This window comes from Haematobia irritans, chromosome 4 (genome assembly GCF_050003625.1).
Source record: "Haematobia irritans isolate KBUSLIRL chromosome 4, ASM5000362v1, whole genome shotgun sequence".
Classification (NCBI taxonomy): domain Eukaryota; kingdom Metazoa; phylum Arthropoda; class Insecta; order Diptera; family Muscidae; genus Haematobia; species Haematobia irritans.
The window spans coordinates 149,530,597-149,553,517 of record NC_134400.1 but is presented as its reverse complement, the minus strand read 5'-3'; the positions used below and the strand labels follow the sequence as shown (position 1 = coordinate 149,553,517).

At 32.5% G+C, this 22,921-nt stretch overlaps 1 protein-coding gene across 14 annotated transcripts in view; it reads right to left on the bottom strand.

The window, feature by feature from the left end:
• Svil (Supervillin) overlaps positions 1–22,921 on the bottom strand; it is a 1,072,938-nt gene that overhangs the window by 580,108 nt on the left and 469,909 nt on the right. The window contains exons 1-2 of one of the 14 annotated variants that reach the window (XM_075304579.1): positions 6,795–7,000; positions 5,981–6,504 (exon numbers count right to left, since the gene is read on the bottom strand). The exons of 12 other annotated variants lie outside the window; for them this stretch is intronic. In XM_075304579.1, coding sequence (XP_075160694.1) covers positions 5,981–6,155 — 175 coding nt within the window. In that variant the 5' untranslated portion in view covers positions 6,156–6,504; positions 6,795–7,000. Of the gene's footprint in view, positions 1–5,980; positions 7,001–22,921 lie in introns of those variants that run through there. One more of the 14 variants, XM_075304580.1, reaches the window with a different exon arrangement.

Below are 22,921 nucleotides of genomic sequence, written 5' to 3'. Positions count from 1 at the left end.
AAAAGGCTCCAAAACCAAATCTCGGGATCGGTTTATATGGGGGCTATATATAATTATGGACTGATATGAACCAATACCTGCATGGTTGTTGGATACAATAAACTAACATCACGTACCAAATTTCAACCGAATCGGATGAATTTTGCTCTTCCAAGGGGCTCCGGAGGTCAAATCTGGGGATCGGTTTATATGGGGCCTATATATAATTATTGACCGATTTCGACCAATTTTTGCATGGTTGTTTGAGGCCATATATTAACACCAAGTACGAAATTTGAACTGAGGCTCCGGAGGTCAAATCTGGTGATCGGTTTATATGGCGGCTATATATAATTATGGACCGATGTGGACCAATTTTTGCATGGTTGTTAGAGACCATATACTAACACCATGTACCCAATTTCAGCCTGATCGGATGAAATTTGCTTCTCATAGAGGCTCCGCAAGCCAAATCTGGGGATCGGTGTATATGGGGGCTATATATAATTACAGACCGATGTGGACCAATTCTGGCATGGTTGTTAGAGACCATATACTAACAACACGTACCAAATTTCAACCGGATCGGATGAATTTTGCTCCTCTAAGAGGCTCCGGAGGTCAAATCTGGGGATCGGCTTATATGGGGGCTATATATAATTATGGACTGATATGAACCAATACCTGCATGGTTGTTGGATACAATAAACTAACATCACGTACCAAATTTCAACCGGATCGGATGAATTTTGCTCCTCTAAGAGGCTCCGGAGGTCAAATCTGGGGATCGGCTTATATGGGGGCTATATATAATTATAGACCGATTTGGACCACTGTTTGCATGGTTGTTAGAGACCATATACTAACACCACGTACCAAATTTCAATCGGATCAGAATAATTTTGCTCCTCCAAGAGGCTCCGGAGGTCAAATCTGGGGATCGGTTTATATGGGGGCTATATATAATAATGAACCGATGTGGACCAATTTTTGCATGGTTGTTAGAGCTCATATACTTACACCACGTACCAAATTGCTCCTCCAAGAGGATGCGCAAGCCAAATCTAGGGGTCGGTTTATATGGGGGCTATACGTAAAAGTGGTCCAATAAGGCCCATTTGCAATACCATCCAAGAGCCTGAAGGAGAAGATTTGAGACTCTCACAAATGTCACCATCATTGCTGAGAGGGGATAAACCACAGCTGAAAACCTTTTGGGTGTTCGATCGAAATATGGATTGAATTAATGAAACCCTTTGTATGCAAGGGGGACATGCAGGATATTGTGCAGATACATTTTAATTAAATTAATAAAACTCATAAGAAAACAAGTAAGGAAAGTCTAAAGTCGGGCGGGGCCGACTATATTATACCCTGCACCACTTTGTAGATCTAAATTTTCGATACCATATCACATCCGTCAAATATGTTGGAGGCTATATATAAAGGTTTGTCCCAAATACATACATTTAAACATCACTCGATTTGGACAGAATTTGATAGATTTTTACAAAATATATAGACTCAAAATTTAAGTTGGCTAATGCACTAGGGTGGAACACAATTTTAGTAAAAAAATATGGGAAACATTTAAATCTGAAGCAATTTTAATGAAACTTCGCAAAAGTTTATTTATGATTTATCGCTCGACATATATGTATTAGAAGTTTAGGAAAATTAGAGTCATTTTTACAACTTTTCGACTAAGCAGTGGCGATGTGACAAGGAAAATGTTGGTATTTTGACCATTTTTGTCGAAGTCAGAAAAACATATATATGGGAGCTATATCTAAATCTGAACCGATTTCAACCAAATTTGGCACGCATAGCTACAATGCTAATTCTACTCCCTGTGCAAAATTTCAACTAAATCGGAGTTAAAAATTGGCCTCTGTGGTCAAATGAGTGTAAATCGGGTGAAAGCTATATATGGGAGCTGTATCTAAATCTGAACTGATTTCAACCGAATTTGGTACAATTACCGATACTATTAAACGTACTCCTTGTGCAAAATTTGAAGCAAGTCAGGGCAAAACTTTGGCTTTTGAGGCCATATAAGTCACAATCGGACGAAAGATATATATGGGAGCTATATCTAACTCTGAACCGATTTCACTCAAATTTAGCACACATGACTATACTACCAATTGTACTATTTGTGCAAAATTACAAGCTAATCGGGATAAAACTCTGGCTTCTGGGTCCATATAAGTGCATATCGGGCGAAAAATATATATGGGAGCTATATCTAAATCAGAATCGATTTCAACCAAATTTGGCACACATAGTTACAATGCTAAATCTACTCCCTGTGCAAAATTTCAACCAAATTGGGCCAAAACTCTGGCTTTTAAGACCATATTAGTCCAAATCGGGCGAAAGATATATATCGGAGCTATATCTAAATCAGAATCGATTTCAACCAAATTTTGCACACTTGACTATACTACTAATTGTACTCCTAGTGCAAAATTTCAACCAAATTCGACCAAAACTCTGGCTTCTGGGGCCACATAAATCCATATCGGGCGAATGATATATATGGGAGCTATATCTAAATCTGAACCGATTTCAATCAAATTTTGTACACTTTACTACACGACTAAGTGTTATGTTTGTACAAAATTTCAAGCAAATCGGTATAAAACTCTGGCTGCTGGGTCCATATTAGTGCATATTGGGCGAAATATATATATGGGAGCTATATCTAAATCTGAACCGATTTCTTCCAAAATCAATAGGGTTCTATTCTGTCCCAATTTAGGAACATGTGCCAAATTTGAAGGCGATTGGACTTAAATTGCGACCTAGACTTTGATCACAAAAATGTGTTCACAGACAGACGGACAGACGGACGGACAGACGGACATGGTTATATCGGACAGGGACCCACCCTGAGCATTATTACCAAAGACACCATGTGTCTATCCCGTCTCCTTCTGGGTGTTACAAACATATGCACTAACTTATAATACCCTGTTCCACAGTGTGGCGCAGGGTATAAATATGGGAAACGTTTAAATCTGAAGCAGTTTTGAGGAAACTTCGCAAAAGTTTTTTTTATGATTTATCGCTCGATATATATGTATTAGAAGCTTAGGAAAATTAGAGTCATTTTTACAACTTTTCGACTTAGTAGTGGCGATTTTACAAGGAAAATGTTGGTATTTTGACCATTTTTGTCGAAATCAGAAAAACATATATATGGGCGCTATATCTAAATCTGAACCGATTTCAACTAAATTTGACACGCATAGCAACAATGCTAATTCTACTCCCTGTGTAAAATTTCAACTAAATCGGAGTTAAAAATTGGCCTCTGTGGTCATATGAGTGTAAATCGGGCGAAAGCTATATATGGGAGATATATCTAAATCTGAACCGATTTCAACCAAATTTGGCACGCATAGCAACAATGCTAATTCTACTCCCTGTGCAAAATTTCAACTAAATCGGAGCAAAAAATTGGCTTCTGTGGTCATATGAGTGTAAATCGGGCGAAAGCTATATATGGGTGCTATATCTAAATCTGAACCGATTTCAACCAAATTTGGCACGCATAGCTACAATGTTAATTCTACTCCCTATGCAAAATGTCAACCAAATTGGGGTAAAACTCTGGCTTCTGGGACCATATTAGTCCATATCGGGCGAAAGATATATATGGAAGCTATATCTAAATCTGAACCAATTTCAATAAAATTTGGCACACTTGACTATAGTACTAATTGTTCTTCTTGTGCAAAATTTTAAGCAAATTAGGGTAAAACTCTGGCTTCTGGGGCCATATAAGTCCATATCGGGCGAAATATATATATGGGAGCTATATCTAAATCTGAACCGATTTCTTTTAAAATCAATAGGGATCTATTCTGAGCCAAAACACATACGTGTGCCAAATTTGAAGTCGATTGGACTGAAACTGCGACCAAGACTTTGATTACAAAAATGTGTTCACGGACAGACGGACATTGCTATATCGACTCAGGAGCCCACCCTGAGCATTTTTGCCAAAGACACCATGTGTCTATCTCGTCTCCTTCTGTGTGGAGCAGGGTATAAATATGGGAAACATTTAAATCTGAAGCAATTTGAAGGAAAATTCGCAAAAGTTTATTTGTGATTTATCGCTCGATATATACACAGTCCCACATAAGTTTACATACCCTTGAGGTTTTTATCTTATAACTAAACATGTTTCTTGTTGTTGTTTATAATCCAGACCAAAAAAATCTTCTTGAAAATTTGTAAATACTTTGTTTTTTTTATTATATTTTATTAATTAAAGAAAATACAATTTCTTAAACCGTATGTAAACTTGTGTACGACTGTGTATGTATTAGAAGTTTAGGAAAATTTGAGTCATTTTTATAATTTTTCGACTAAGCAGTGGCGATTTTACAAGGAAGATGTTGGTATTTTGACCATTTTTGTCGAAATCAGAAAAACATATATATGGGAGATATATCTAAATCTGAACCGATTTCAACCAAATTTGGCACGCATCGCTACAATGCCAATTCTACTCCCTGTGCAAAATTTCAATTAAATCGGAGTAAAAGATTGGCCTCTGTGGTCAAATGAGTGTAAATCGGGTGAAAGCTATATATGGGAGCTGTATCTAAATCTGAACTGATTTCAATAAAATTTGGCACACTTGACTACACTACTAATTGTACTCCTAGTGCAAAATTTCAACCAAATTGGGTAAAACTCTGGCTTCTGGGACCGTATTAGTCCATATCGGGCGAAAGATATATATGGGAGCTATATCTAAATTTGAATCGATTTCAATATAATTTGGCACACTTGACTATAGTACTAATTGTTCTTCTTGTGCAAAATTTTAAGCAAAACTCTGGCTTCTGGGGCCATATAAGTCCATATCGGGCGAAAGATATATATGGGAGCTATATCTAAATCTGAACCGGAGCTATATCTAAATCAATATGGTTCTAATCTGAGCCTAAACACATACTTGTGCCAAATTTGAAGTCGATTGGAGTAAAACTGCGACCTTGACTTTGATTACAAAATGTGTTCACGGACAGACGGAAATGGCTATATCGACACAGGAACCCACCCTGAGCATTTTTGCCAAAGACACCATGTGTCTATCTCGTCTCCTTCTGGGTGTTGCAAACATATGCATTAACTTATAATACCCTGTTCCACAGTGTGGCGCAGGGTATAATTAGGTCTGTTCGTGTACTTTTCCAGTAAAAACTAGCAAAAGAGTAAGATTGTATTTTATTCCCTTTGTTTAAAACTGCTGAAAAGTACACGAACGGCATCCAGTAACTATGTGCACAATAAAATTTTTACCTTCTAACTTAAATTAAAAACAAAAAAACGGATGCTCTTTTGTTAACTTATATTTAGTTTTAGTTGAGGAACATGTACATTGTACTGGTGCTTTGTTTGTTATCAACAACCAGCTGGCAACGTATGATCCAGTTTGCAAGATTTTACGGGGGGAAAAACCTCTAGCAAAAACTTGCAATTTTGTTTTTTTTTTTTTAATAACTGTCAAATATAGTCTCTCTCCGGCTCTCTTTTGCTGGCTTTTTGATGTAATTATCAAAAATTAACGGGTTCTCGAACGGAGATATTGTGTTTATGGCACAAAAAATATACAAATTTAAATTTAATACAAATTTATTTAAGCGCATCCTGCAAAAATGGCATGCTTGAAACAGAATATATTTGAGTAGGAGTTTGTTGAGAGAGCGAGCAATACATCACAGTGTGTTAATTTCTCTTATGTACTTCAAGCAAAACAACAATCTTGGAGCAAAATAAAATTTTATAAAAAGTGTGTCTTGTGATCGCTGTAATCACAAGTAAAACGCGTTAGAGAGAAACGTAATGATTATCATATTTTTTTTTTTCAAACAATACGATGAAGTAATTAGCCTATGATGATGTAGAATAGGATGTATGTGAATAAAACTCCGTCCATGATGTGTAATGGGGGTGGGGAAAATTTAATAATACTAACTTGGATCTAAAGCCGATGAAGCCAACATATCCAAATGCGAGCCAAAACTATAATGATTGCGATACAAGGGATAGGGTGGTGTATATGGCTGCGTTGATGTCGACGATATATTGGGACTAGGATTATTGAGGTTTAAAACACCTTCACGTATCAGGCATTCCTTGAGGGCCAACATGATTGCTTCGAAACGTTGATGATGACTGGTCGAAGAAAATCACAATTGAAAATATTTAGACGTTTTTGGTTTTTTCTGATGAATGCACCTGCACTTTGAACTTGACACTTGTTAATTTTTATAAACTTTTGAAATGTTATTGCTTTCTAATATTTTATAATCGATATTTCTTTTTTTCTTTTATTTTTTATATTAGATAGACTAGATCACTTTCATATGATTTTATTTCAATTTCGTTATTTTTTCTCGTTTACAACAATGCTTTGTTGTTTAGATATTTTTGTATTTTTCCTAGATGCACTCACATCCGCTTATTTTTATTTCAGACGGGGAAGTTGTGTTAGATTTTCTATTTAAAATTTAAAAATAAACATTATTTTTTCTTTTGGATTGGTGGAAAACATTCACACTCCTGCCGTTGGGTTTGCATAGAAACTTTATTTATTTTTTTGGGATTTTTTTTCACGTGTTTTTATTTTTTCTCTTGAAATTATTTTGTAATTTTTTTATTTTTAATAGAATTTTATTCAAATTTTTTTTACTTTTTTTTTTACTCGATAATAAAATTTTTATTTTTTTTTCATGAATGAAATTTATAAATACACTTTTTTCTATTTTCCTAAAAATATTTTCACAAACATTTTAATATTGAAATTATTTCCATTTAATCAATGCGGCATTTATAATTCAATTTGTTGTTTTTTGTTTTGTTGCTTTAGATGTCTCGTTAATTTGCGGTTCTAGACACAATGGGACGACGGTATTAGAGAACAAGAACGACAGCGGCAACAACGCTGGCGAGTGAAAAGATACAACGCAACACAATTGACAACTTGCAGCGGCAAGAGCGCATTAAAACTGAAATAAAAACATTTGCTTTTTCTTGCGGCTTGCTGGTTCATTTGATGGTATGACTGAATATACTGGGGCTCATCATTATCGCTGTCGTCATCATAATCATCATCATTATTATCATCACCATTACCAGCCCCTCAGTATCGTCATTATTCATGATTCGGGGCACAGTGTTCTCACTGCTATACGAAGCACCTACACAAGCCCAATATCTTTAAAATAATTCTTGGCATATATTTGAAGCTTTCTTATATTTTCACCAAAGATTGTGTTTTTTATACCCTCCGCCATAGGATGGGGATATATGAACTTTGTCATTCCGTTTGTAACACATCGAAATATTGCTCGAAGACCCCATAAAGTATATATATCGTGGGTCGTGGTGAAATTCTGAGTCAATCTGAGCATGTCTGTCCGTTCGTCCGTACGTCCGTCAGTCTGTTGAAATCACGCTAACTTCCGAACGAAACAAGCTATCGACTTTAAACTTGGCACAAGTAGTTGTTATTGATGTAGGTTGGATGGTATTGCAAATGGGCCATATCGGTCCACTTTTTCGTATAGCCCCCATATAAACGGACCCCCAAATTTGGCTTGCGATTGCTCTAAAAGAAGCAAATTTCATCCGATCAGGCTGGAATTTAGTACATGGTGTTAGTATATGGTCTCTAACAACCATACAAAAATTGGTCCATATCGGTCCACTTTTACGTATAGCCCCCATACAAACGGACCCCCAAATTTGGCTTGCCGATCCTCCAAGAGAAGCAAATTTCATCCGATCTGGTTTAAATTTGGTACGTGGTGTTAATATATGGTCTTTAATAAACATGCAAAAAATGGTCCACATCGGTCCATAATTATATATATCCCCCATATAAACCGATCCCCAGATTTTACTTGCCGATCCTCCAAGAGAAGCAAATTTCATCCGATCTGGTTTAAATCTGGTACGTGGTGTTAGTATATGGTCTTTAATAAACATGAAAAAATTGGTCCACATCGGTCCATAATTATATATAGCCCCCATATAAACCGATCCCCCGATTTGGCTTGCGGAGCCTCTCAGAGAACCAAATTTCATCCGATCCGGCTGAAATTTGGTACATGGTGATAGTATATGGTCTCTAACAACCGTGCAAAAATTGGTCCACATCGGTCCATAATTATATATAGCCCCCATATAAACCGATCCCCCGATTTGGCTTGCGGAGAGAAACAAATTTCATCCGATCTGGCTAAAATTTGGTACATGGTGTTAGTATATGGTCTCTAAAAACCATGCAAAAATTGGTCACATAGGTCCATAATTATATATAGCCCCCATATAAACCGATCCCCAGATTTGACCTCCGGAGCCTCATGGATGAGCAAAATTCATCCGATTCGGTTGAATTTTTGTACGTGGTGAAATTTTGTACATTGCGCTAGTATATGGCCGCTAATAACCATGCCTCAATTGGTCCACATCTGTCTATAGTTATATATAGCCGATCCCCAAAAATAATCTACTAAAATTTTATTTCTATAGAAAATTTTGTCAACATTTTATTACTATAGACAATCTTGTCAACAGTTTATTCCTAGAAATAATTTTGTGAAAAAATTTTGTCGACATTTTATTTCTAGAGAAAGTTTTGTTAAAATTTAATTTTATAGAAATTTTTGTCAAAATTTCATTTGTATAGAAAATTATGTCAAAATTTTATTCGTATAGAAAATCTTGTCAACATTTTATTTCTATAGAAAATTATGTCAAAATTTTATTTCTATAGAAAATTTTGTCGAAATTTTATTCCTAGAGAAAGTTTTGTTAAAATTTTATTTCTATAGAAAATTTTGTTAAAATTTTATTTCTATAGAAAATTTTGTCAAAATTTCATTTCTATAGAAAATTATGTCAAAATTTTATTCGTATAGAAAATCTTGTCAACATTTTATTTCTATAGCACACAAAAAAATTTTTTTCTGATTCAATCACGAAATTAATTGATCCAATTAATTTTTTAATTGAAATGTCTTCAATCACGAAAATGATAGTATCAATCAGAGTTTTAATTGGGCATAGAAAAAATTCCTGATTAAAAAATTAATTGATTTCATTACCAAATTTCAATTAATTTTTTAATTGATTCAATTAAAAATTTAATTGATGTTGATTGCAAAACTCAATTAATTTATTAATTAAAAAAGGTAACTATTTTCAATTACATTTTGAATTGGCTTAGAATTTTTATATGGATTAACAATTGATTGTTTGAAAAAAAATTAATTAAAAATTTAAAAAAAAATGTTCATCACTTTTTTAACTGACTTAGTCTTCCGAATTTGATTAAAAAGTTACTTGTATCAATTAATTTTTTAATTAAAAATTTTAAAATTTTCAATCATTGACTTAATTAACTTAATGTTTCTATCATGATTAAAAAGTTAATTGTATCAATTAATTTATTAATTGAAAAAATTTTCAACTTCAATTAACTTTTTAATTGGAAATATTTTGGTGATATTTTTTTCTGTGAGAAAATCTTGTCAAAAGTGTATTTCTATAGAAAATTTGTGAAGCACCTATTAGGTCGAGAGAAATATTTTGCAAAATTTACCAAAACATCACGATTACCTACCAATCTACCAAACAGTAAATTTTTAATTGAGTTTTAAAAAATATTCAATTAAAAAATAATTGATTCAACAACTTTTCTAATTGAAACAAACATCAATCACAAAAATTTGTTGTAGCAATTAATTTTTTTAATTGGGTCAATTAATTTTTTAATTGACATTGGTGATTGATGGTATCATTTCTGTGATTGAAGACATTTCAAGTAAAAATTAATTGGATCAATTAATTTCGTGATTTTTAATCATATATTTTCTTATGTCCAATTAAAACTGACATTAAATGTTGACTCTTATCCAAGAAAAAACTAATAATATTATAATCGGAACTAATATAATTATAACCGGAATATATATAAAAAAATACTAAATCATATACAAAATCTTATATAATTATAAACAAATTGTTTCATCAAAAGGGAAAATGGAAAAGAATTAATTTTTTAAACGAATATATCAAACAATTGAAATTCAATAAATAACTGACTGTCTCAATTCAAAAATTTTGATTAATTAAATTTCTAATTCAATCAATTGAAATATTAATTGACAGTGTCGAAGAAATCATCCAGGTTCCCTGTCTTGTTATATGCCCTAGTTATTTTTTTAAACACATCAAGAACTGATGTATGTCACGGATTTAATATTAACAAAAACACTGTGCAGCACAGACAAAATACAAAGTGTTCTCGAGCAAATCGTGAGGCATTTGTTTTGTGTTTGCAATGAAAGTATCTAGAACTCTCACCTCGGTTCATCTCATAGACAAGCACACAGCCTTTGTCGTATGAAATGAGCAAAAAAAAAAACTACATGCATGTCAGTGATGGAAAATATGATAAAATTATATCAAATTGGGTACTTTTTGAGTGGCTACAAAAGTCACTTTAACTAGTGCATTTGCATTTTTAACCAAATAATTTGATGCTCGAGTAAAAAACTGCGAGAAAAGATTAATTGGCGGCTAATGCTCTGGAGTGGAACACAATGTTAGTAAAAAAAAATATGGGAAACATTTAAATCTCAAGTAATTTCTAGGCAACTTCGCAAAAGTGTATTTATGATTTATCGGTCGATAGATATGTAAAGGGTGATTTGTTAAGAGCTTGATAACTTTTTTTAAAAAAAAAAACGCATAAAATTTGCAAAATCTCATCGGTTCTTTATTTGAAACGTTAGATTGGTCCATGACATTTACTTTTTGAAGATAATTTCATTTAAATGTTGACCGCGGCTGCGTCTTAGGTGGTCCATTCGGAAAGTCCAATTTTGGGCAACTTTTTCGAGCATTTCGGCCGGAATAGCCCGAATTTCTTCGGAAATGTTGTCTTCCAAAGCTGGAATAGTTGCTGGCTTATTTCTGTAGACTTTAGACTTGACGTAGCCCCACAAAAAATAGTCTAAAGGCGTCAAATCGCATGATCTTGGTGGCCAACTTACCGGTCCATTTCTTGAGATGAATTGTTCTCCGAAGTTTTCCCTCAAAATGGCCATAGAATCGCGAGCTGTGTGGCATGTAGCGCCATCTTGTTGAAACCACATGTCAACCAAGTTCAGTTCTTCCATTTTTGGCAACAAAAAGTTTGTTAGCATCGAACGATAGCGATCGCCATTCACCGTAACGTTGCGTCCAACAGCATCTTTGAAAAAATACGGTCCAATGATTCCACCAGCGTACAAACCACACCAAACAGTGCATTTTTCGGGATGCATGGGCAGTTCTTGAACGGCTTCTGGTTGCTCTTCACTCCAAATGCGGCAATTTTGCTTATTTACGTAGCCATTCAACCAGAAATGAGCCTCATCGCTGAACAAAATTTGTCGATAAAAAAGCGGATTTTCTGCCAACTTTTCTAGGGCCCATTCACTGAAAATTCGACGTTGTGGCTCGTTAGTAAGTCTATTCATGATGAAATGTCAAAGCATACTGAGCATCTTTCTCTTTGACACCATGTCTGAAATCCCACGTGATCTGTCAAATACTAATGCATGAAAATCCTAACCTCAAAAGAATCACCCTTTATTAGAAGTACACAGAAAAAAATTTCACGAAAAATTTTCCAATTAAAATTTTAACTGATTTTTAAAAAATATTCAAATAAAAATTTAATTGAATCAACAAATGTTTTAATTGAAACAAAAATCAATCACGAAAATTAAATTAATAGTATCAATTAATTTTTTAATTGACCTTCAATTAATTTTTTAATTGGTACTATCATTTCTGTGATTGAAGACATTTCAATTAAAAATTAATTGGATAAATTAATTTCGTGATTGAATCAGAAAAAATTTTTTTTGTGTGTATAGGAAAATTGGAGTCATATTTAAAAGTTTTTGACTTAGCAGTGGCGATTTTACAAGAAAAATTTTAGAATTTTGGTCATTTTTGTCGAAATCAGAAGAACATATATATGGGAGCATGCATACTTGCAATGTTAATTCTACCCCCTGTGCAAAATTTCACAAATATCTGATTACAATCGGACGGATGATATTTATGGGAGTTATATCTAAAACTGAACCAATTTCAACCAAAATTGGCATGCATATCGAGAACGTTAATTCGACACCCAATACAATATTTAAAGCAAATCAGAGTAAAACTCTGGCATCTGGGGCCATATAAGTCCATATCGGGCGAAAGATATATATGAATCTACGGCAAGACGGATATGGTAACCATTTAAGCCCGATTGTTTTGTTTATTCACAAACTGTTCAATTTGGAATGGGTTCTCATGGGAGAAAACTAGTGAACCAACTCCAGTCTAACTTTTTCGGTGAGCTTTTGCAATAAATCGGAACCGTTTGCAACTAAATTCGGCACACTTTACGACACTATCAATTGTATTCCTTGTGCAAAACTGAAAGCAAATCAGGCAGAAATTTTGGCTTCTGGGGCTATATTAGTAAATATCGGGCGTATGATATACATGAGCTATATCTAACACTGAACCGATTTCGTCCATATTCAATAGTGTTCTAATCTGACCTAAAACATTTGAAGTCGTTTGGACTAAAATCACAACCTAGACTTTGATTACAAAAATGTGTTCACAGACACACGGACATGGCTAGATCGACTCAGGGGTCGCCCGTGAGTAATATTTCTCGTCTCCTTCTGAATGTTGCAAACATATGCACTAACTCCACAGTGTGGCGCAGGATATATATACTGGCAACATCGACACCCAAATATAAATAGATAGAAGATCTTACAATATCCGTTGCTATATTTAATTCTATCTATATAATTAGATCTGCTTCATTTTTTTTAATAAAATAGAATAAAAAGGTTTTAATTTATGGCAAAACTAAAAATTTTTCCATAAATAATTTGTTGTTTTGTGATAAAGGTTTGAACTTTTCGAAGAGATACAAATGTAACAAACGAGCAATGTTTGCAATACTCGTTTTTACGATTTTTTGTGTAAGTGTATTGACTTTAATAAAATTTTAAAATTAAAACTTTTTTCCATAGTGGATGGTACATACAAAGAAATAAATTTCATAAAAAATTTTCAAATTAAATTCATTATTGAGTTTTAGAAAATATTCAATAAAAATTTAATTGGTTCAAGAAATGTTTTTAATTGAAAGAAAAATCAATCACAAATGTTAATAGTATTAATACATTTTTTAATTGGATCAATTATTTTTTTAATTGGCTTTCAATTATTTTTTTTAGTTGATACTATCATTTCTGTAATTGAAGACATTTCAATTAAAAATTAATTGAATCAATTAATTTCGTGATTGAAGACAAAAAATATTGTTTTTGTGTGTAAGATACGGTTCGACCAATAAAAATTTAATTGATTCAACAAATGTTTTTAATTGAAAGAAAAATCAATCACAAAAATTAATAGTGTTAATAAATTTTTTAATTGGATCAATTATTTTTTTAATTGGATCAATTAATTTTTTAATTGGCTTTCAATTATTTTATTGGATCAATTAATTTCGTGATTGAAGACAAACATTTTTTTGTGTGTAAGATACGATTCGAACCAAACTTTCGGCCCCACTTGTTTGTTTCATCCCTGACACAAATTTCAGACAAACCACAATGAGATTTTTTTAAGGAAACATACAAAAAAAATCAAAAACACTAAAAGTACTCGCAGCACTAAGCACTAAAAATAAATTCTGTTTATAGGCAGCTAGACAAAAACAAATCCAAAGAATGGGAGATACATCAACAACAACAATAACATCAACAAAAACTGTTGAGACTAAGATGACGACTACGAGTGTTCAGTGTGAATGAAAACCAAACAGCAACAATGGCTATGAAGAGCAAGAGAAACAATAAAAACAACAATGCAACAATAAATAGTAATTATCTTGTAGATACGTTGTACTCAGGGCTGCCAATTTTGCCGATTTATCGGCATTTTGACGATTTTTTTACTCAAAAAATAGCAAATAACGATTTTCCGATTTTTGCTCCAAAAATGACGATATTAGCTCAGTTAAAAAATTTGGGCCAGAAGCAGTTTGTTTACACATTTAGAGCCAACAAAAGAGAGAATACATTTGACAATAGTCAGTTAGAGAAATTGCAAGTTTTTGCTAGAGATTTCATACACGTAGGAGCTATACTTTATCACTTTACATCTACAGTATTAGTATCACGGTTGCCACTCGTGCCAAATATATGTTAATCCACCAAAATTTGAAGATAATTTTATCAAAAATCGACCACATTACAAATATATCTTGAAGTTGTTGATCAAAATTTTGTGGTTAGTATATAAAAAAAATTTGTTTTACTCGAAAGAAATGTTTTATATGGAATTTATAAACATTTTTTTTAAATTTTATTACTACAGTAAAAGTTATCAAAATTTTATTTCTATAGAATATTTCGGCAAAATTTTATTTCTATAGAAAATTTTGCCAAAATTTTATTTCTATAGAAAATTTTGTTTAAATTTTATTTCGATAGAAAATTTTGTCAAAATTTTATTTCGATAGAAAATTTTGTTTAAATTTTATTTCTATAGAAAAAGTTTTCAAAATTTTACTTCTATAGATTTTTTTTTCAAAATTTTATTTCTATAGATAATTTTATCAAAATTTTATTTTTATAGAAAATTTTGTTAAAATTTTATTTCACAGAAAAATTTGTCAAAATTTTATTTCTATAGAAAATTTTGTCAAAATGTCAAATTTTGTCAATTTGTTTCTATAAAAAAATTTGTAAAAAGTTTTATTTCTATCGAAAATTTTGTCAAAATTTTATTTCTATAGAAAATTTTGCCAAAATTTTATTTCTATAGAAAATTTCGGCAAAATTTTATTACTATAGAAAATTTTGTAAAAAATTTTATTTCTATAGAAAATTTTGTAAAAAATTTTATTTCTATAGAAAATTTTGTAAAAAATTTTATTTCTATAGAAAATTTTGTAAAAATTTTATTTCTATAGAAAATTTTGTAAAAATTTTATTTCTATAGAAAATTTTGTCAAAATTTTATTTCTATAGAAAATTTCGGCAAAATTTTATTTCTATAGAAAATTTCGGCAAAATTTTATTTCTATAGAAAATTTCGACAAAATTTTATTTCTATAGAAAATTTTGTCAAAATTTTATTTCTATAGAAAATTTTGTCAAAATTTTATTTCTATAGAAAATTTCGGCAAAATTTTATTTCTATAGAAAATTTCGGCAAAATTTTATTTCTATAGAAAATTTTGCCAAAATTTTATTTCTATAGAAAATTTTGTTTAAATTTTATTACTACAGAAAAAGTTGTCAAAATTGTATTTCTATAGAAAATTTTGTCAAATTTTTTTCTATAGAAAATTTTGTCAAATTTTATTTCTATAGAAAATTTCGGCAAAATTTTATTTCTATAGAAAATTTCGGCAAAATTTTATTTCTATAGAAAATTTCGACAAAATTTTATTTCTATAGAACATTTTGTCAAAATTTTATTTCTATAGAACATTTTGTCAAAATTTTATTTCTATAGAAAATTTTGCCAACATTTTATTTCTATAGAACATTTTGTCAAAATTTTATTTCTATAGAAAATTTTGTTTAAATTTTATTTCTATAGAAAAAGTTGTCAAAATTGTATTTCTATAGAAAATTTTGTCAAAATTTTATTTCTATAGAAAATTTTGTCAAAATTTTATTTCTATAGAAAATTTTGTCAAAATTTTATTTCTATAGAAAATTTCGGCAAAATTTTATTTCTATAGAAAATTTCGGCAAAATTTTATTTCTATAGAAAATTTTGACAAAATTTTATTTCTATAGAAAATTTTGTCAAGATTTTATTTCTATAGAAAATTTTGCCAAAATTGTATTTCAACTTGTATTTGACAATTGTATTTGACAAATATTCTTTTCCTCTGTTGGTTAAGCTACACTTGTAAAGGGTGATTTGTTAAGAGCTTGATAACTTTTTTTTAAAAAAAAAACGCATAAAATTTGCAAAATCTCATCGGTTCTTTATTTGAAACGTTAGATTGGTCCATGACATTTACTTTTTGAAGATAATTTCATTTAAATGTTGACCGCGGCTGCGTCTTAGGTGGTCCATTCGGAAAGTCCAATTTTGGGCAACTTTTTCGAGCATTTCGGCCGGAATAGCCCGAATTTCTTCGGAAATGTTGTCTTCCAAAGCTGGAATAGTTGCTGGCTTATTTCTGTAGACTTTAGACTTGACGTAGCCCCACAAAAAATAGTCTAAAGGCGTCAAATCGCATGATCTTGGTGGCCAACTTACCGGTCCATTTCTTGAGATGAATTGTTCTCCGAAGTTTTCCCTCAAAATGGCCATAGAATCGCGAGCTGTGTGGCATGTAGCGCCATCTTGTTGAAACCACATGTCAACCAAGTTCAGTTCTTCCATTTTTGGCAACAAAAAGTTTGTTAGCATCGAACGATAGCGATCGCCATTCACCGTAACGTTGCGTCCAACAGCATCTTTGAAAAAATACGGTCCAATGATTCCACCAGCGTACAAACCACACCAAACAGTTCATTTTTCGGGATGCATGGGCAGTTCTTGAACGGCTTCTGGTTGCTCTTCACTCCAAATGCGGCAATTTTGCTTATTTACGTAGCCATTCAACCAGAAATGAGCCTCATCGCTGAACAAAATTTGTCGATAAAAAAGCGGATTTTCTGCCAACTTTTCTAGGGCCCATTCACTGAAAATTCGACGTTGTGGCAGATCGTTCGGCTTCAGTTCTTGCACGAGCTGTATTTTATACGGTTTTACACCAAGATCTTTGCGTAAAATCTTCCATGTGGTCGAATAACACAAACCCAATTGCTGCGAACGGCGACGAATCGACATTTCACGGTCTTCAGCAACACTCTCAGAAACAGACACAATATTCTCTTCTGTACGCATTCGTGTGGTTGGTTTAATGTCCAATAAAGTAAACTGAGTGCGAAACTTGGTCACAATCGCATTAATTGTTTGCTCACTTGGTCGATTATGTAGACCATAAATCGGACGTAAAGCGCGAAACACATTTCGAACCGAACACTGATTTTGGTAATAAAATTCAATGATTTGCAAGCGTTGCTCGTTAGTAAGTCTATTCATGATGAAATGTCAAAGCATACTGAGCATCTTTCTCTTTGACACCATGTCTGAAATCCCACGTGATCTGTCAAATACTAATGCATGAAAATCCTAACCTCAAAAGAATCACCCTTTAGTTTAGTCAATGTATGGTTTTAAGCTGCAATAAAAAACAACAAAAAATTTTATTTCTATAGAAAACTTTCTCAAGCCTTTATCTGTAGAAAAATTTTTCTATAGTAAGTTCTTGCAAAAATGTATTTCTATGAACATTTTTGCAAAATTGTATTTCTAAGAAAATTTTGAAAAATTTTATTTTTAATAAAATTTTTGCAAATTGTCAAGTTTTGGAAAATCGGGCAACACATACACGCAAAGAAAAAAAACGTTTGGAAAACGTGTACCGAAAACGTTTTTCTTTTGTTAGAGTTTTTTGAATTGCTTCGAAAATTTTAAACTTTTATCACCAAAAAAATTCGTTTGTTACAACATTTTTATTTTTTCATTAAAAAAAGTTATTTTTGAAATAACAACACAGTCCATTTCGTTTATATCAAACACTGTTCTTTTCTGACTTTAGGTCTTTAATAAGACACATTTTACAGTTCAAAATTTAATATAGTACAATGTAATGTTAAACATTTTTCCGGAATCTTCCGAATATATCTGGAATGTATGTAAAAAAAAAAAACAAAAGCAAAAAAAAACTTTGGCCGAAGCAGGGCTCGAACCCACGACCCTTGGCATGAGAGTCGGACGTAGCTACCACTGCTCCACGGTGCCAAACTAAATGTTTGTTTCTGTTAAATAAACTTTGTTTATTCGGTTCGTGGGCGCCGCAAGCTATGCTATATAAATATAACTTATATGGATATTTATCTATTGATGACCATAACAGGTACATAGCTCAGTGGTTAGTGTGTTGGCTTACAATGTGCATGGTCCGCTGTTCGATTCTCCGTCCAGGCGAAAGGTAAAAAAAAGTTTAAAAATTTATAAAATCGTATAATTTCTTCTACATTGTTGGTATTACAGGAAAAGGTGTTAAGAACCAAAAATCCTCGTGGATGTGAGAAAGATGTGAGGGACAATGCAATTAGCAAGAAAATAATGTTTTTTTTTTTGAGCTAGTCTTTATGAAATTGTTTTTACATCCTGGAAAAGAATAAACGTTTATCACAAAAAGTATATACTTTTCTTCCAAATACACTTCCTTACAGCGAAAAGCAAATGAGAAACGAACTTTGTTTGTCTAAAATTTCGTTTGGGAGGAAAGAATTATTTTTTTGCGTGTATGTAAATATTATTATTTATTTTTATTTTTAAATAAAAAACTTACAGAAGTAAAACTATATATTAAAAAAATATATTTTTTATATTATTTTTTGACTTGCATAGCATTATTTTTATACAAGACTTAATTCATTATGATTTTGTTGTTGAAATACATAGTTGTGTTAATTCTCTGTTCTTTATATAAAATAGATATTTATGTTTTTTACCAAAAAAAATTGTTTGGTTTTAATATTACCATTGCAGATTTTTTGACGATATTTAAAATTGAAGTGACGATTATGACGATTTTTTCGGAAAAAAAGTGACGATTATTCTTGAAATTTCATTGGCAGCCCTGGTTGCACTACCTCTCTGTGAGTATTTTTTTTTTTTGCCGCGAGGTCTCTCACATGGAAAGAGTGTGAAAAAATAAATAAATCCGAAGAACTTCCACACAATCGCCATATTATCATCATCATCATCAGAGGTTTCCTCATTATCTGCAGTAGAGATATTATTACACTAGCCAGATATTATCGGTGTGTGCATTGTACACCAATTTACGAGTAATCAAGCTCATTCCCACCTTCGCTTTACAAATTTGTTTCGTAAGAAAACAAACAATTTTGGTGCAATGAAGCTGCATTAAATCGATACCCACTGCAGTGAATTCACAAACAAAACAATGCATTGGTCCTATAATTGGAAGTTATGTTAATCATTGTGATTATTCTCTACATTACAAATGATCGAATGTATCAAAACAGAAAACTGGAAAAAATGAAGTCAAAATTTCGTATTTTTGGTTGATTGTTAAAGAAGTTTATAAAAATGCATTTTAGTGCTCACCAATATGGAAAATATTTATAGCTTATTTAGATGAAAGTCTTTACTTTAAAATACCATCGAAAAATAAATCGGAACTAAGTGGGATGATAGAATTTGGTGTCATTTTCGAGTGTCCTTCTAGGTGGACATCGGTAGTGAAAGGGTTAATTGGAAAATTTTTTGTGAAATTTGTTTCTGTGTATCGTGGTTATATCAAAACATTCGATGATATCGATCGATATCTATTACGCATAGTTTTATGGATATGGAAAACAAAAAGAAGCATCGAAACTGGTCCGATGTGAACATTTGTTGTTTCGAATTTCAGCACGTCATGTACACAGAGAAAAATACCTCTTAAAATTTTTTCAACAAAAGAATACATTTTCTCTGAACGATTTTAATACTCTAAATTACAAGACAAATGGCCGGATATCGGGCAGATTTTTTCAGACTTTTTAAAAATTGATAAAAGTCGACTTCCGTTTATTGGAAAGTTCACTTTTGACGTCACAATTCTCGGGTTGGGAGGGGTTTCCCCCTTTCCTAATCACCCATGTCAGTTTTGTCTTTGAACCAATTTACACGAAGATCGCATGGGAGCAACTGATGATATCTCATGGTTGTTGAATTTTTATTCATATTGTTACGAATTTGATATTTCTAGATTTAAGTTTATTCAAATTAGTTTCCGTTAATTTCAAATTTCAAATTGTAACGGTCAAATTACGTCATCACTTGTCAAAATCATTTCTTTATTTTCTGGTACTTTCCTAAACATCTTTTGTGTTCTTATTTTCCCAATCGTTCATTGTAAAGTAACCCTTTTTTGTTTTGTCTTCATTTTGTTATAGTTGTAGTAATATGATAATCATCTATGCCTGTGCGACATCTGCCATAGAGTAGAATGTTCCAGTTGATTGTAGCCAAGACAATGAGAATAGGCCGATAATTATGTGTGATGTCGCCCATGCGACATCTACCAGGTAGTAGATTAATATAGAAGGTTGTAGGCCAGTTAGCGAGAACATTCATATCTCGGTATATAAACCCCGAGCGGAGAGAGCTGTGAAGTCAGTCGTCAGCTAAAGTTTATACAGTGCACATCATAGAGCAAATAAGTGAAACCAATCTATTAAACAAATAAATTGTAGATTGTCGTTATTTGAAAAGAACTGTGTTTTAATTATCGGGTGATTAAATACGCCTCAATATAAAAACGTAACAATATGATAAATGTTTCCCTTGAAAAATATCAGTATACGAGAAAAAACAAATTTCAGCATTTTCTTATAAATACTTACATGCGCAACAAAAATATGAACTTTACCTGAAATTAGAAAACAATAGCATTTATGAGTTTTTTATAGTATGTGGAAAAACTTTATTTTTCTCCTACTAAAATTTCATATGCATAAAACGCTAAAACACAGAAAAAATATCACAAACAAACTGAGACGACAAAAATTAAATCTTTTGAACCTACACAGTAAAAAAATGAACTGGTTTATAGGAAGAATTAACTACCTCATTTTGAGATTTCCAAAAAACGTTGTTAAAATAAGGAAACTTCATAGAAGAAAAAATGAACTAAAAGCGAAGAAACAAATCATTGGCGCCAAATCATTTGGCCTTTTTATACCCACCACCATAGAATGGTGATGGGGGTATAATAAGTTTGTCATTCCGTTTGTAACACATGGAAATATCGATTTCCGACTATATAAAGTATATATATTCTTGATCAGGGAGACGATATAAGCATGTCAGTCTGTCCGTCTGTCTGTCTGTTGTAATCACGCTACAGCCTCCAATAATGGCGCTATTGTCCTGAAATTTGGCACAGATTCGTGTTTTGTTTGCAGGCAGATCCGGTCCATGTTTTCGTATAGACCCCATATAGACCGATCTCCCGATTTTACTTCTTGGGCGTCCAGAAATTGTACTTTTTATCCAATTTGCCTGAAATTGAAAACTACAGGTATTTTAGGACCAAAAATTGGTGTGTCGAAAATGGGGAGTATCGGTCCATGTTTTGGTATAGACCCCATATAGACCGATCTCCCAATTTTACTTCTTGGGCGTCTAGAAACTGTATTTACAAACCGATTTGCCTGAAATTAGAAATGTAGAGGTGTTTTGGGACCATAAAGAGGTGTGTCGAAAATGGTTCGTATCGGTCCACGTTTTCGTACAGCCCCCATATAGACCCATCGCCATATTTTATTTCTTGGGCTTCTAGAAACTGTATTTACTATCCGATTTGCCGAAAATGAGATGTATCGGTCCATGTTTTCGTACAGCCCCCATATAGACCGATCTCCCGATATTATTTCTTGGGCGTCTAGAAACTGTATTTTCTATCCGATTTGCTTGAAATTGAAAATCTAGAGGTATTTTAAGACCACAAATATGTGTGTCGAAAATGGGGAGTATCGGTTCATGTTTTGGTATGGGCCCCCATATAGACCGATCTCCCGATTTTACTTCTTGGGCGTCTAGATACTGTATTTTCTATCCGATTTGGTTGAAATTGAAAATCTAGAGGTATTTTAAGATCACAAATAGGTGTGTCGAAAAAGGGGAGTATCGGTCGAAGTTTTGATATAGCTCCCATATAAACCGATCCTCCGATTTGGGGTCTTGAGCTTCTAGAAACCGTAGTTTTTATTCGATTTGCCTAAAATTGGAAATCGAGATGTATTTTAGGACCACAAATAGGTGTGCAGAAAATGGGGTGTATCGGTCCATGCTTCGTTGTAGCGCCCATATAGACCGATCTCCCAAATTTACTTCTTGGACTTATAGAATCCGTAGTTTTTATCCAATTTGCCAGAAATTAGAAATCTAGAGGTGTGTCGAAAATGGTCCGTATCGGTCCATGTTTTGGTATAGCCCCCTTTTTTTACCCAATTTGTCGGAAATTGGAATTCTAGAGGTATTTTAGAAACATTAAGAGGTGTATCGAAAATTTTGAGTATTGGTCCATGTTTTTGTATAGCCCCCATATAGACCTACCTCCCGGATTTATTTCTTAGGCTGCTAGAATCTGATCTAGTCTTCATAGGTAGAATCTTTAAATTTATCTTCGGGAAGTGTACTGGTTGAATTGATCTGCTTGGGAGAATATCTGTCATCAAACCCCCTTAAATTCTACATATGTTATCAAGATACCCGCACCGACGAAGTGTTTTCAAAGGAAACTATCGTGGTTTGTATTTAAGATTCGGCCCGGCCGAACTTACTACTGTATATACTTGTTAACCATACAGCAGTTCTTAAAATATTGGAGACATACTTAAAAAAAGTAGGAAAATTTCCTTGGATTGAGGAAATTTTTAAAAAATTTAATAAAATTTAACAACAGACAAATCCTTTTATTTTTTGTTTTTGCAACCCAGCAAAAAAATTGGAAGTTGTTCCACAAACATTTCTCTTAAAGCGCATCCCGGGATCCCCTATCGAGTTGTTCCACGTCCGAGGCAGTCCTTTTGGACAAGTATTAGAAAGAAAGTTTTGAACAGTCACATTTCGCAAAAAAGAATAGAGAATCAATAAAAACGTAACAAAAATAATAATAACAAAAAATCATCCCCGTTGGGATTGGAAGTTCTTTTGAGAAGGTTTTGCAAAT